Source organism: Panthera onca, chromosome B1 (genome assembly GCF_046562875.1).
Source record: "Panthera onca isolate mPanOnc1 chromosome B1, mPanOnc1 haplotype 2, whole genome shotgun sequence".
Lineage (NCBI taxonomy): Eukaryota > Metazoa > Chordata > Mammalia > Carnivora > Felidae > Panthera > Panthera onca.
The window spans coordinates 163743261-163755425 of NC_138342.1; the positions used below are offsets into that span (position 1 = coordinate 163743261).

The 12165-nt window shown below is 48.2% G+C and overlaps 1 protein-coding gene and 1 long non-coding RNA gene across 3 annotated transcripts in view; both read left to right on the forward strand.

Annotated features, from left to right (window-relative positions):
* Positions 1 to 9085, forward strand: part of GPAT4 (glycerol-3-phosphate acyltransferase 4) — a 33732-nt gene extending 24647 nt beyond the window's left edge. Inside the window, exons 9-13 of one of the 2 annotated variants that reach the window (XM_060653482.3) lie at positions 737 to 792; positions 1339 to 1424; positions 5795 to 5923; positions 6011 to 6090; positions 8075 to 9085. In XM_060653482.3, the coding sequence (XP_060509465.1) occupies positions 737 to 792; positions 1339 to 1424; positions 5795 to 5923; positions 6011 to 6090; positions 8075 to 8183 (460 nt within the window). In that variant the 3' untranslated portion in view covers positions 8184 to 9085. The remainder of the gene's footprint in view (positions 1 to 736; positions 793 to 1338; positions 1425 to 5794; positions 5924 to 6010; positions 6091 to 8074) is intronic. The other variant, XM_060653483.3, reaches the window with a different exon arrangement.
* On the forward strand, positions 1431 to 5510 carry LOC132691783 (uncharacterized). The gene is made up of 2 exons (XR_009615990.3): positions 1431 to 3261; positions 3309 to 5510. It is a non-coding gene; the product is annotated as an uncharacterized LOC132691783 (long non-coding RNA).
* Positions 9086 to 12165: the final 3080 nt, after the last annotated feature.

Here is a 12165-nt window from a genome sequence, read left to right on the forward strand (position 1 = left end):
TGACAGCTCAGAGCCCAATGCGGGGTTCCAACCCACCAACTATAAGATCATGACCTGAGCGGAAGTCAGACAATTAACCGATTGAGCCACCCAGGTGCCCCTAAACATATGAACTTTTAACGCTATCTGAAATCTCAAGGTGAATTCATTATCACAAATAAAAACCAACTTAAGGCAATGGAACCAAGTGCTTCTCTGTTTTCAAGTTTGAAAGAAAGGTAGATGTGGTGTAAGCAATGGTGAGAGCTTTGCAGGGAATGGAGAGCAGCAAGACTCAGGTGAGGCGGTATTCCACAGGGCAAATGGACCTGCCATTGGACTCCCTTTACCTCATCTCTCAGGGATGGTGTAAAGCCAGGTGGACTGTAGGTCCAACCCAGCATGGCTGTTAGGAAGTCCAGAAGTCCAGTAACAGGTGTTTATTGAGGGTGCTGTCCTCAAGGCCCTGTGGCAGGCACATTCTTTTAGTAGCCCCAAGTTTGAGCAGTGTCCTCTACATAGATGTTAAGACTGCATTCGATAGTTGTAGGAGTTAAATAGTAGTCATCTGATTTTCTGTGTCTTCATAAGCTTTGTCTTTATACAATTTAGACTGTGGGTTTGTAAAAGATAGTCGTTATTTGTTAACTCATATACGACATCCCCTGTGACATCTGCATAGGTTGTTTTATAAGTGCATTTGGTGATGATGGACATAAGGCTGTCTGAACCTTTGTTCTATTTGTCTCTTCTAAAGACTGACTGAGCATGTGCAGGATAAAAGCAAGCTACCCATCCTCATCTTCCCAGAGGGTAAGAAGGGGTCGATCACTGCAGAGTTTCTGGGTGGGGAGGGTGGGAAAGCCATGCAGGATGATGACTCTGCTGCCACCTCAGACCAAGTCCCCCAACCCTTGCAGGGGTTCTCTGTTTTCACTGAATAATGTTCGGTCCCCCTCAAAATTTGTTGTGGGACTGAACACTCAGGAAAGTTCAGAATTTGGACTGAAGGCCATAGTGTGACCTTTCCCAATGCAGGAGTCCCCTCTATAGTATTGTCAGTGGGATCTCAGCTTCATGTAGATTCTTACTGAGACCTCCCAAGTCCACTGAGTGGCTCTGGCCTTTTATCTAATCTGGGTGTGTTAATTGGGAAAATGATCTTGTACTAGAGTAAGAAACAGTACAGTGTCTTGCTTATCCCTTTTAGGTATTCATCCATAAGCTATGGAGATGACAGATTTATCCTGTTTGAAAAGCCATTAAAAGAGGTTTTATTATTGTATTTAGTCCTTAAACTCCTAGTCTCTGAGGTAAAGGACCAAAAGAAATAGCATTTTACTCTCTTCTGCATTTTAGGAACCTGCATCAATAATACATCAGTGATGATGTTCAAAAAAGGAAGTTTTGAGATTGGAGCCACAGTTTACCCTGTTGCTATCAAGGTACAATCAGGACCTCTGAGGGGACATGTGGTTGTTACCGCAGATGCCATGAATGGGACACAGCAAGAGAAAGGGGAGGAAGAAGCTGGTGTCACTGGTTCGTGGGTTGATCCTCCAGTGGAGCAGCTTGGGCTTGGCTAGTGTGGGTAGAGTGTGCTGGAGGAGGAGACCGTGGAATTGTTCACAGTCTCCAGCCCATTAGAAGGGGCAGGGGAGGGGCTGAATGAGGAACAGCCAATTAGAGCCCACACCTCACTGCCACCACCAGATTCAGGAGGTGGGGGACCCTTCACAAGCTTTGCTTGTCGCCACCCTCCCCCCCCCATCACCTCTTTCTTCCTAAACCTACCCAGAATGCAAGGTACTCCACTCGAAGAGGAGGCTTGCCGCAGGGAGTTGAGGGTGTGGCCCGGCTGGATTTGTACAGTTGGTGGAGAGGCCAGCACGGATGGCTACAGATGTGTTCTTAACACTGAAGGAAGAGACAGCTCCACAGCTTGGGCTGTGATGTCATTTTCTGTACCAGGAACAGCTTATGAAAATGAAATGCACCCAAAGAGCTCGTCTAGGCTGCTCCCCCACTTTTCGGGTGCTTGTACCTCTAACTGCTCAGACTTACCTGGGAGTATAGAATTCAGTCAGTTTCTCTTTTTTCTCCTTCCTGCCCCCCATCACGTCCATCTGATTTTATAAATACTTACATTGTACTATTTCTAAAAGAATACTATGATTTCTAAACACCACAGGCTGTTGTCAGTATGTTTAAAGTATTGACGTTGAAATCTCAGATCAGGGTGAAACAATGAGTAAATCTGTGTCAGTTATACTTAGAATTTAGTCTCTATACTTTTGCAAGGGTCTGCTTGCTGTTTGCAGAGCATTATTTTGAAAGAATCACTGTCACTTTGCCAGCACAGCTCGCGCAGTTGAGGAAGAGGGGTTTCTCCTGGGTAAGCAAACACTCACCAGCCCTCCCCTTAACTAGGGAGGCAGAGCTCCAGTGCAGGAATGGCACATGAACAGTGGCTGTAGGGTAACTAACTAACTGATCCATGGGTCAGGGCTGCGTAAGCCACCTGTTGAGGGTGCTGTCTCTGGGAACTCAAGAAAGAAAACAGTCCATTAACTGTGTCTGCTATGGGGAAGAACCTGGCGAGCGGTGTTTGTGTCATGTGCATGCCGTCCTGCATTTGAATGTACTAGGGATCCTGGGCTGCTCTGTACATGCTCGTAAGAAACAAGTTCCTAGAGGAGGCCCTTCCTCACTGTCCCTGCTCACTCCGGAACATCGGTTCTTTACAGCTGCGTCAACATCACCTGGGAGGACTGGGAAAATGCAGATTGCTGGGTGTTTCTGAACTTGCATTTCTAACCCATTCTGGGTGCTGCTGATGCGCTGGTTTGGGAACCCTGCTGTGGAGCAGTGGTTCTTAACAAGTTTGGGTACCTGGACCCTTGGGGCAGTTATGGCTCTTCTCCAAAGAAAAAGGCATGTAAATTTTTAAAAAAAAATTTTTTTTAATGTTTATTTTTTGAGAGAGCACAAATGGGGCAGGGGCAGAGAGAGGGGGACAGAGGATCCAAAGCGGGCTCTGTGCAGACAGCAGCGAGCCCAGTGTAGGGCTCGAACCCATGAACTGCAAGATCATGACCCAAGCTGAAGTCGGACACTTAACCGACTGGGCCACTCAGGTGCCCCAAAAGGCATGTAAATTTTACATATAATTTCATTCCCTCCCCAAATTTATTAACAAACACTTATGATTAAGAACTTCTGCTTGGGGTGCCTGAGTCCTTTGAGCATCCGACTTGATTTTGGCTTAGGTCATGAACTCAGGTTTGTGGGATGGATCCCCCGTGTTGGGCTCCCCACTGAGTGTAGAGCCTGTTTAAGATTCTCTCTTCCTCTGCCCCTCTCCAACTCCAGCTTTCTTCTTCTCTCAAAGAAAACAAAAAACAGAAAAAAAAAACCTTTTGCTCTACAACTTTGCTAGTTGTTATAAAGCCTTCATTGGTAATCAAATTTGGACAATCTTAGCAATTTCAAGGCTCTTACTACATTTGCACCAAAATTAAACCATTATTTGACTTTGAGAAATTTATTACTATTTTGAGTTTTTGCTTTGTTTTTCTCTCAACAGTGTCTGCCCAGCATGGAACAGAAAATCAACTCTAAACAAAGTGCTGGCACACATAACATCAACTATTTTATCCATATAGTGCTTATAAAATGTAACACCACTTTCTTCAAAACATAAACATTAGCTTCTCTTTTTTTCTTTTTTTAAAAACTTATTTATATTCAAGTTAGTTAATATACAGTGTGGTATTGGTTTCAGGAGTAGAACCCAGTGACTCATCACTTCCATGTAACACCCAGTGCTCATCCCAACAAGCGCCCTCCTTAATGCCCATCAGCTCTTTAGCCCATCCCCCACCACCACCCCGCCAGCAACCCTCAGTTTGTTCTCTGTATTTAAGAGTCTCTTATTTTTCCTCCCTCTCTGTTTTTATCTTATTTTTCCTTCCCTTCCCTGTGTTCATCTGGTGTGTTTCTTAAATTCCAAATATGAATGAAACCATATGCTATTTGTCTTTTCTCTGACTTATTTTGCTTAGAATAATACTCTCTAATTCCATCCACAATGTTGCAGGTTAGCAAGATTTCATTCTTTTTGATTGTGAGGAGTACCCCATTATATGTATACACCACATCTTCTTCATCCATTTATCTGTCGAAGGACATTTGGGCTCTTTCCTTAATTTGGCTGTTGGTGATAGTGCTGCAGAGAGATTCTAACAGGGGTTTGTAACTCTTTCTGTTTATAAATTGCAAGCCATAAGTAATAGATCAGGGATGGCCATACAAAGGGATGCCAGTTTCAAATGGAGGAAAAAATTATGCTTGAACAGTTTTCGTTTCTCTGTGCAGTTTTTAAACATTAGCTTCTATTTAAAACTCGTTCTTCTCCTTTATTTCCCTTTGCTATTATAATATAAACTCACAAAGCTTTCTATAAATTTGAATTTCTTAGTTGAGTCTGTAATTTAATCTAAATGTCTTCCTTCCTGTAGTCAGTCCACAACTAGGCATAATTATCCAATTTCTGTTCTGAGAATCATAAAGTGGCTTGGAGAGCCTTAGAAAAGATTGTGTAGTCCAAATCCTGCCCCAGCCTGTCAAGTGCCTTAGTCTCCACAGCGTCCCTGCTGGTGTTCCTTCTCGAGCTTCTGCAGAGAAAGGGCATTTCTGACACAGTGGCAGCTAGGTCCTGTGGGAGAACTCTTGAGATTCTGCCTCTTTCTAATTTTCCCCATTCTGGTCCCCGTCTTTGCGCTATAATTACAGTCTGGTGTCATGTCTGTGAGAGCCCTTCAGACACGTGCTGGCAGTTGCAGGACAGTCGGTTCGGTCATTGTCTTCGAAGACTGTGTTCCTTTTGCTGCTGCTTTGATAGCTTGCACAGCTCTCCCAACCCTGCTTACCTGCTGCTTAAATTCTTCTTCTGTTGGTGAGACTGCGGGTCACGGTGTCAGCCACTTTTCCCACAAGATACCACTGGAGTACAGCCTTAGCCTCCACTAGAGTCATTGGCAAAAGAAAGTCTCTGTTGAGCCTGCCGCTTGGCAGGGAGGGCAGCACGCGTGTGGTGGCCTCGTGAGCTGTTGCACCCCTGTTCCCTCTAGAATGCTGGCGATGTGATCAGAGCAGAGCCTCCCGCTTAAACAGATCATTAGCTTTGTTAGAGGTATAATTACAGAAGCATAGCGTAAGCTTTGTAATTGTCTTCTCCTTGGTCCGGAGCACCAGAAATGATCTTAAAAACTTGGCAGTGATGTGAGAAGGTGTCTCTGTTTGAGTGAGGCACATGTAGAAGCATTGAGGAGTGAAGGACACCATTGTTGGAGATAGGGTTTGTGAGCGGGTGCGGGATGGTGGGGGCAAGGATGACGGGGGCAAGGATGGTGGGATGTCGGTAATGGTTGAATCTGGGGAGTGGAGATATGGGAGTGTCTAATCCTCTTCTCTGGTTTTGGATCTGCTTAAACATGTTAATAACTACATACACCCATGAATGAGTAAAACCTGAAATGGATCAAAGAGAAGGAGGACGTTTGTTGGGGGAAGGCGGTTCAGAGAGTCCTCCCTAATGATCCACAGCAAAATCTGAGTCAATCGGGGGGTTCGTGTTGCTAAAGGTCATAGTGCCCAGGTGTAGAATCATTTCAGAAGTGTTCATGGAGGGGTCTGAGTATGGCTTTCTGGTACTGATACTGCCCCAGGTGATGTATTCACAAAAGTTGCTGTTGACAACCCACCTCGTTTGAACTACTGACTTCTTACCATCCAATTTTCCACTCTTTTTCAGTATGACCCTCAGTTTGGTGATGCCTTCTGGAACAGCAGCAAATATGGGATGGTAACGTACCTGCTGAGAATGATGACCAGCTGGGCCATTGTCTGCAGTGTTTGGTACCTGCCTCCCATGACCAGAGAGGTGGGTCCCCACACCATGCAGAAGTCTTCACTTCTATCTGTGTGACATCAGCCTGTGTTGAGTGGTCTCATTTATTCTTTCTCACAGACTGATGAAGATGCCGTCCAGTTTGCAAATAGGGTGAAATCGGCCATTGCCAGGCAGGGAGGGCTCGTGGACCTGCTTTGGTGAGTCAGAGCCGGGTTTTATCAGCTGAGTGTAGCAGGATGGGAATTTCTGAAGCAGAAGCTGAATTGCTGACTCCATTTACAAAGAATCCGCCTTCTCCCTGTTGTAGAGAATTCAGCTTGTCAGCCTTGGAGAGTGAACAGTTTGACTCCTTTCTCCTGGTGTCAACTCAGAAGTAGTCCATGCCGCCCTAACTTTGGGGAACACAGAGCCCAGCATGACTAGACTGAAGCAGTTGATTCTGTGTACCTTCTGGGTTTGTGTTAGTCTACCAGAGCACCAGGCAGTCCTGGTCCTTCAGAAGGGCTGGCCTGATGCTGGTCTGGAAACTTCATAGAAGCACTGGGCTCTCTGATCTTGTACATTTGGCAAAACTGGACTATCCTTGGAAAGACAGAAGTTTCCTTTATTGTATTTGGCTTGTTACCTATTAGAGCAGCAGTTGGCAAACTTTCTCTGTAGAGTCAGTAAATTTTTTACTTTGTGGATCATGTGGTCTCCGTTGTAACAGCTTAAGTGTGCCATCGTAGTGTGGCGGCAACCAGAGACTGTGTGAACAAAGGAGCATGCCTGTGTTCCAGTAAGACTTTATCAGGACAGTTACCAGGCTGCATTCGGCCCACGGGCCATAGTTGTGGACCCTTACGCCAGAATATGCAATAGTTAGCCTCCAAATTACAGGACTGTGATCGGGAGGAATGCTGGTTCAGGGAAATCATTCCATGCCCTAGGACCCTTTGTTTTAAGCACAAGGGTGAGTTCTATAGGGCATTTGACTAAAGTGGGCATTACGGGGAAAGAATGTAGAAATTCAAATTTGATACTGACATGTGGATTCTTAGGTGATGGCATGGCTCTCAGGTATGGCCTTTTAAAAATTGCTTCCCTTATCGAACACTCCTCATCAGCCAGACGCTGTGCTGAGGCTGCTCTAGGTGCCGAGCTCACTCCGTCCTCACAGCAGGTGCCTGCAGTATGAGCATTGTTACTCCCATCTTACAAACAGGACACCCGCACTCAAGAGAGGTCAGGTAACCGTTTTCACAGTCACAGAGCAAGCAGTGGAGCCAGACTTTGAACTCCGGTCTGACAGGCTGCTGGAGCTGGAGTGTTTGCCACTGCCCGCATGCCCTGTCCGCGAGGCCTAAGAACGACCAGCGTGACTACCTTTGCCATGGCTTGTAAAGGGGCAGCAGATGGTACGGGCATCAGCATAAGGTCCGTCCAGACTTTCTCTGCCATGGCCACCTCCATAACTCAAAGGGGGAAAAAAGCTGTAGTGGAAAGCCTGAAGGTGGACTTGGGCTTCCATTAGTTGTTGAAGGTGAGAGATGCTCATTCTAGGGTGTAGGCGAGCAGTTGGGGTGACGAATGGGAGTGGGACTTTGAAGAAGCAAATCCAAGTATAGGGAATTGATTGGGAGATATTGGGGGGCGGTGCCAGGGTTGTCAGCCCAGGACCCTGAGAGTGACTTGGTTTCCTTTGCAGCACTGTCCCTCACGCACAGAAGAAGTCAGGAGTGGCAGCTCCCCTTGTTTGTTGTTGGCATGAATTTGCAGAATCCCTGGGTCTGAATTTACAGATTTTATCCCACAGATCAGATGTGCGGATTCATTATAGTCTCAGTGTTTCTTAAAGCTTGGCTCACATTCCATGATCCCAGAATACCTCCTGTATCTTTTGTAAGGTGAGGGCAAATTGGTAGAAAGAATTGTAAACTCCTTGGTAGGTTGAAGTGATTACAAAGTGCCTTGAACATGAGTGGGGAGTTCTGACCCCAGGGCAAGAGTGAGAGCTATAATAGAAACGGTGGAGTTGGGGCGTGCAGCCTCACTACTGACGGCACCTCGGGAGGGAGAGAGCCACGGGGTACTTTTGTTTCTGACAGGTTCTTCTTGGGTTTGGAGCAGCGTGTTGCTGCTGGCTGTGACTGGGTGGGCTGGAGGCCTTCTTTGCTCTTACACCAGCCTTTCTCCCATCAGGGATGGTGGTCTGAAGAGGGAGAAGGTGAAGGACACGTTCAAAGAGGAGCAGCAGAAGCTGTACAGCAAGATGATCGTTGGGAACCATGAGGACAGGAGCCGGTCCTGAGCCCGCGCCTCGCGTTGGCTGGAGCCACCACTCGCAGGCCTGACCCGCGAGCCAGCTGGAGCTGCCACCGCCCCCTGCCACCCCCACTGCTGCGTCCTTGCCACCGGCAGGGCTCCTCAGGCCGCCCTGGAGCCTAGGACTCCAGCTTCTTCAGGACCGCCCCGGGGACCCCTGGGCTTGCCATCGGAAGCGGACGCCGCTGGGGGCCGCTGCCTGGGATGGGACACCCTTCTTGTCTTCTTTACAATGAGTCCATTGGGGGAATGCCATTAAAGTCCCCTCTCCACCTGCACACATGTGGGACTGAGTGGTCGGGAAGAATCGGCCGTGGGCCTGTGTTTGGTTTGTTGCGGGTGCCACGTGCCAGGGGCTCTGCTGGGGAAGGGGTCCACCCGTGCGCGAGGAGACAGCGCCGAGGCGGTGCGGCCTGCTTTGGCCTGAACATCACCCCCTGCCCCGGAGCTCTGCAGACTGGATGGAAAGAAAACTGTTGTCTGCAGGGGCTCTCAGCAAAGCGAGGTTTCATTCCTGTGCTGCTGCCACGGGCAGTCACCAGAGGGGACGGTGAGAAGCAAGGTGATCGGTGACTAGCGTGTGGTGGGAACCAAGAGTCATTTTGTGTTCCAGCTCCAGTGCTAACCCTGAACTCCCACGTGACTTGCTCTCTGTTAACTCGTGCCTCGGTTTCCCCATCTGTAACCTGGCTCAGGAGGGGAAGGGTGGTGATACCTACCTCACAGGGTTGTTGTGGGGATTGAAGTGCTACTTTGAAGGACAAGTTGCTCAGTGTTACAAGTGTAGGTCCATGAAACGTGGCAGGACAAGGTCTGAGCTCAGAGCTGCTGCAGAGGGCTTTGGGTTTGTTTCTGTGAGTCAATAAAATTGTCTCTGATGGTCAATGATCCGAGGGGTTTTTCCCTTCCCTCTGTCTCCCCTGGCTGCAGCCCTAAGTAACATGTCTCTTAACAGCAGTTACAGGTCTCTGACTTGACCATAACCCCAAGACTGTAGGGAATCCACCTGACTTCTGGACTGAGGAATAGTATTATTCAGAAGGAGCTACCGCTCCTGTTGGATGTTTGCATATCTGTCTGGTTAACTTGGAATTTCCAGCACAGATGAACTGTGGATTTCTGCGTGGATAGGTGCAGTGGGATTAGAGGCGTATGAAGAGGCACTGTTTGTTGGGGTTGGGGACAAAGCAGACGAGGCAGGCAGTCTGGATGGAAGGACGGTGGAAAGCAACAAGGACCTATGGGGGCAAGGAAGGAACGGAGGCTCTGGAAGGGCTAGTGAGGGGGCCAGGTGGGTTCTGGCTGGGTGTGGGCTCCCACACAGCCAGAGGAGAGCTGCAGGCCTCGTGCGGTCCCTGCATCCACCCACGGTCACTGTGAGGGCAGGTCTGAAGCCTAGCAACCCTCACCAGTTCTGGCTTCTAGGGTCTACCAATTTCACATACCTAACGAGAGAGAGAGAGTTGCCTCATCCCCAGCATTCACCCATCCATCCGTCCATCCATCCATCCATCCATCCCCACTCCCTCCCCTTCCCCCCCCCCCCCCCCCAGCATGGTCATGACACCTTTCAGGATTTGCACCAGCTGTGGTAAGCGGTGCCCCTCCGAGGCCACCCTCTGGCCTGTGACGGGATGATGTGGAAGGGCAGCCCTGCTCCTGAGCCACTGATGTGATAGCACTTTGTCTTTTCTGCCCTTAGTCTGACTCTTGCCCTACCTACTTCCTGTTCCTTTATCTCCCTTCCTAGCCTCCCCTTTCCTCTTACCTTTCACCTCGCTAGCCAGTGAAAGATTATTTTTCTCTCAAATAAAAACACTGTTTTGACTGTAGGGAACAGCCTCTTATGAACTGTTTTACCAAGAGTAAACAGTGGTTTTCAGCCTTTAGAGGAGGCAATATTTATAGTGTTTAGTGTTTAACAACCGTCTGGGATGATCTTTAAAATTGGTCTTGAAGATCAAGTTCCCTTTTTAAAAGTTATTTTTTTAAAAGCTGTCTGCTGTTCAGTACATTTACATCATGGTTTTCATCGGTGTGCTGAAAACAATGAGAGAAAACAAGAAACTACGAAAACAGGCCTATCTTGCTGATGGCACGGCAGAGTGTTACAAAAGCTGGGGTTAGAGTCACTGCTGTGTAAAAGAAATACTAGCAGAAACTAAGCTAGGATTATTCTACTGTTTTACTAGGAGCAGAGATGTGCATTACACCTCAAAAAAAGCACTCTCTAAAACTTTAGTGCTTGTCACAAGCATGGAGAGTCCTCAGGCTACACCATCCTCTTTCACTGGGGCCCCGCAGGCCCCGCATTATCCATAAGGCAGGAAGGAGTTCCATCTGGGATGGCTGGCCGGGTCTTGAGTTGTAAAACCTCACACCACCTAGGAAGAACATGTAAGGCAATGTCAAGTCCAGAATACTCTTGCCCTCAGGATCCTAGCAACAATGAGGATGACCCTGGCATAAAACTAACGGCATCAATTAGTGGGGAGCACGGGCCAGCTTCTAATCCCATTTCCTAACCTGCTACTCATTTGCCGTTCTCTTTTTCTTGCGTTCCTGATCCACAATTAAGGGCTTGGGCTAGATGGCCTCCAAAGCTCTTCCCACCTCAAGTGTCTGTAAGTTTTAAACCCATGGCTCAAACTTTAGCTCTAAGTTCTAAAGCCATCTAATTCAGAAATATGTCCGTTTGTATCCACTTGATTTCTCCAGAACATCAGGGCTGGTGAAACTTGACTCCATCAGAGGGGCCCTGGTGTCCTGGTGAAGTGAGGCCGGGCAGGTTTGAATGTGGAGATCAGCTGTTTTCACTCAAATATGAGATCCCTCCGCCCCCTCGCCCGGCTAGTTAAGAGAAGGAGTTTTCAAAACAGGCAAGTAAAATTCCCCTGTCAGAGGAAGCTCAGAAGGCTGCCAGCCACGCCGGAGATCAGCAAGCTCAGCTCGATGGGGCGGTTTGGGATGGCAACCTCGTGGACGATAGAACGAACTTTTCAGAACTTGGTTCTTCACTGTGTCAGCTCCCCACCCCTCGCTATTGCAGCGCTTCAGAGATTAAAAAAGGCTGGCTGTGAGGCAGCAGGGAGCGTCCACAGAGCCCTGAATGCCCAGCCCAGCCCAGCCCAGCGACCGGTCCTCGGGCAGCATCCTGTGCCAGCCCTTCACAGCAGCATCTCACCCTGCTGTGCTGCAGAAGTGTTCTGGGTCTGCAGACCCTGCTGTTCCTCCCCGAAACTGACCACAGAAACTCAGTGGTCTGTGGGACAGGTGCTTCCCACATCCGTGACATGTGAGCGAGTCCACTGTGTCACAGGTCACGCCTGCCCGCTGTGCCTCTTCGGTGGCCAGACTCGATTTCTCCAGTCGCATTTGCCCCATGTGGCCTGGGACCTGTGGGCTGGAAGGGCAGCTGCGTGCACACTGGCTCTTGGACAGGCTAAGAGACGACCATCCAGCCATCCATCTTCCACTGCACTAACACCCCCTCTCCCTCCAGTCAATATGTCTCTCTCCGATGGGAAAGTTAATAAATTTTGCTCTAGATTAAAAGTATTGATCATTTCATTTGTAAACGATAAATAAAAAGGGGGAACTTTTCATTGCACCAGGGGTAGCGTCTGGTGTATTTTGCCGGTGAAATTGCGCTAGCCGATGGGGGGGTGGGCTTCTCATATGCATTCTGGCCGGCCAGCTGCATTGATTTCCTATTAGTCTCCCCAGCACCACCCAGTAACACATCATTTCAGCACCTGCTATTAATGGTCTTTTGATAAATAATCACTTGTAAGTCAATAAATTTTTATTAAACAGTGTGGCTCTTTGATTTATTAAAATCCGACCGTGTTTGTCTGGGAGAAAAGGGATGCTGAATTGAAGTGGAGGTTTTCATACATCTTCCTGACGCCGAGCAGTCACCGCACACTCCAGAGAAAAACAATTGCATTTTAACAGAAACAAAACAG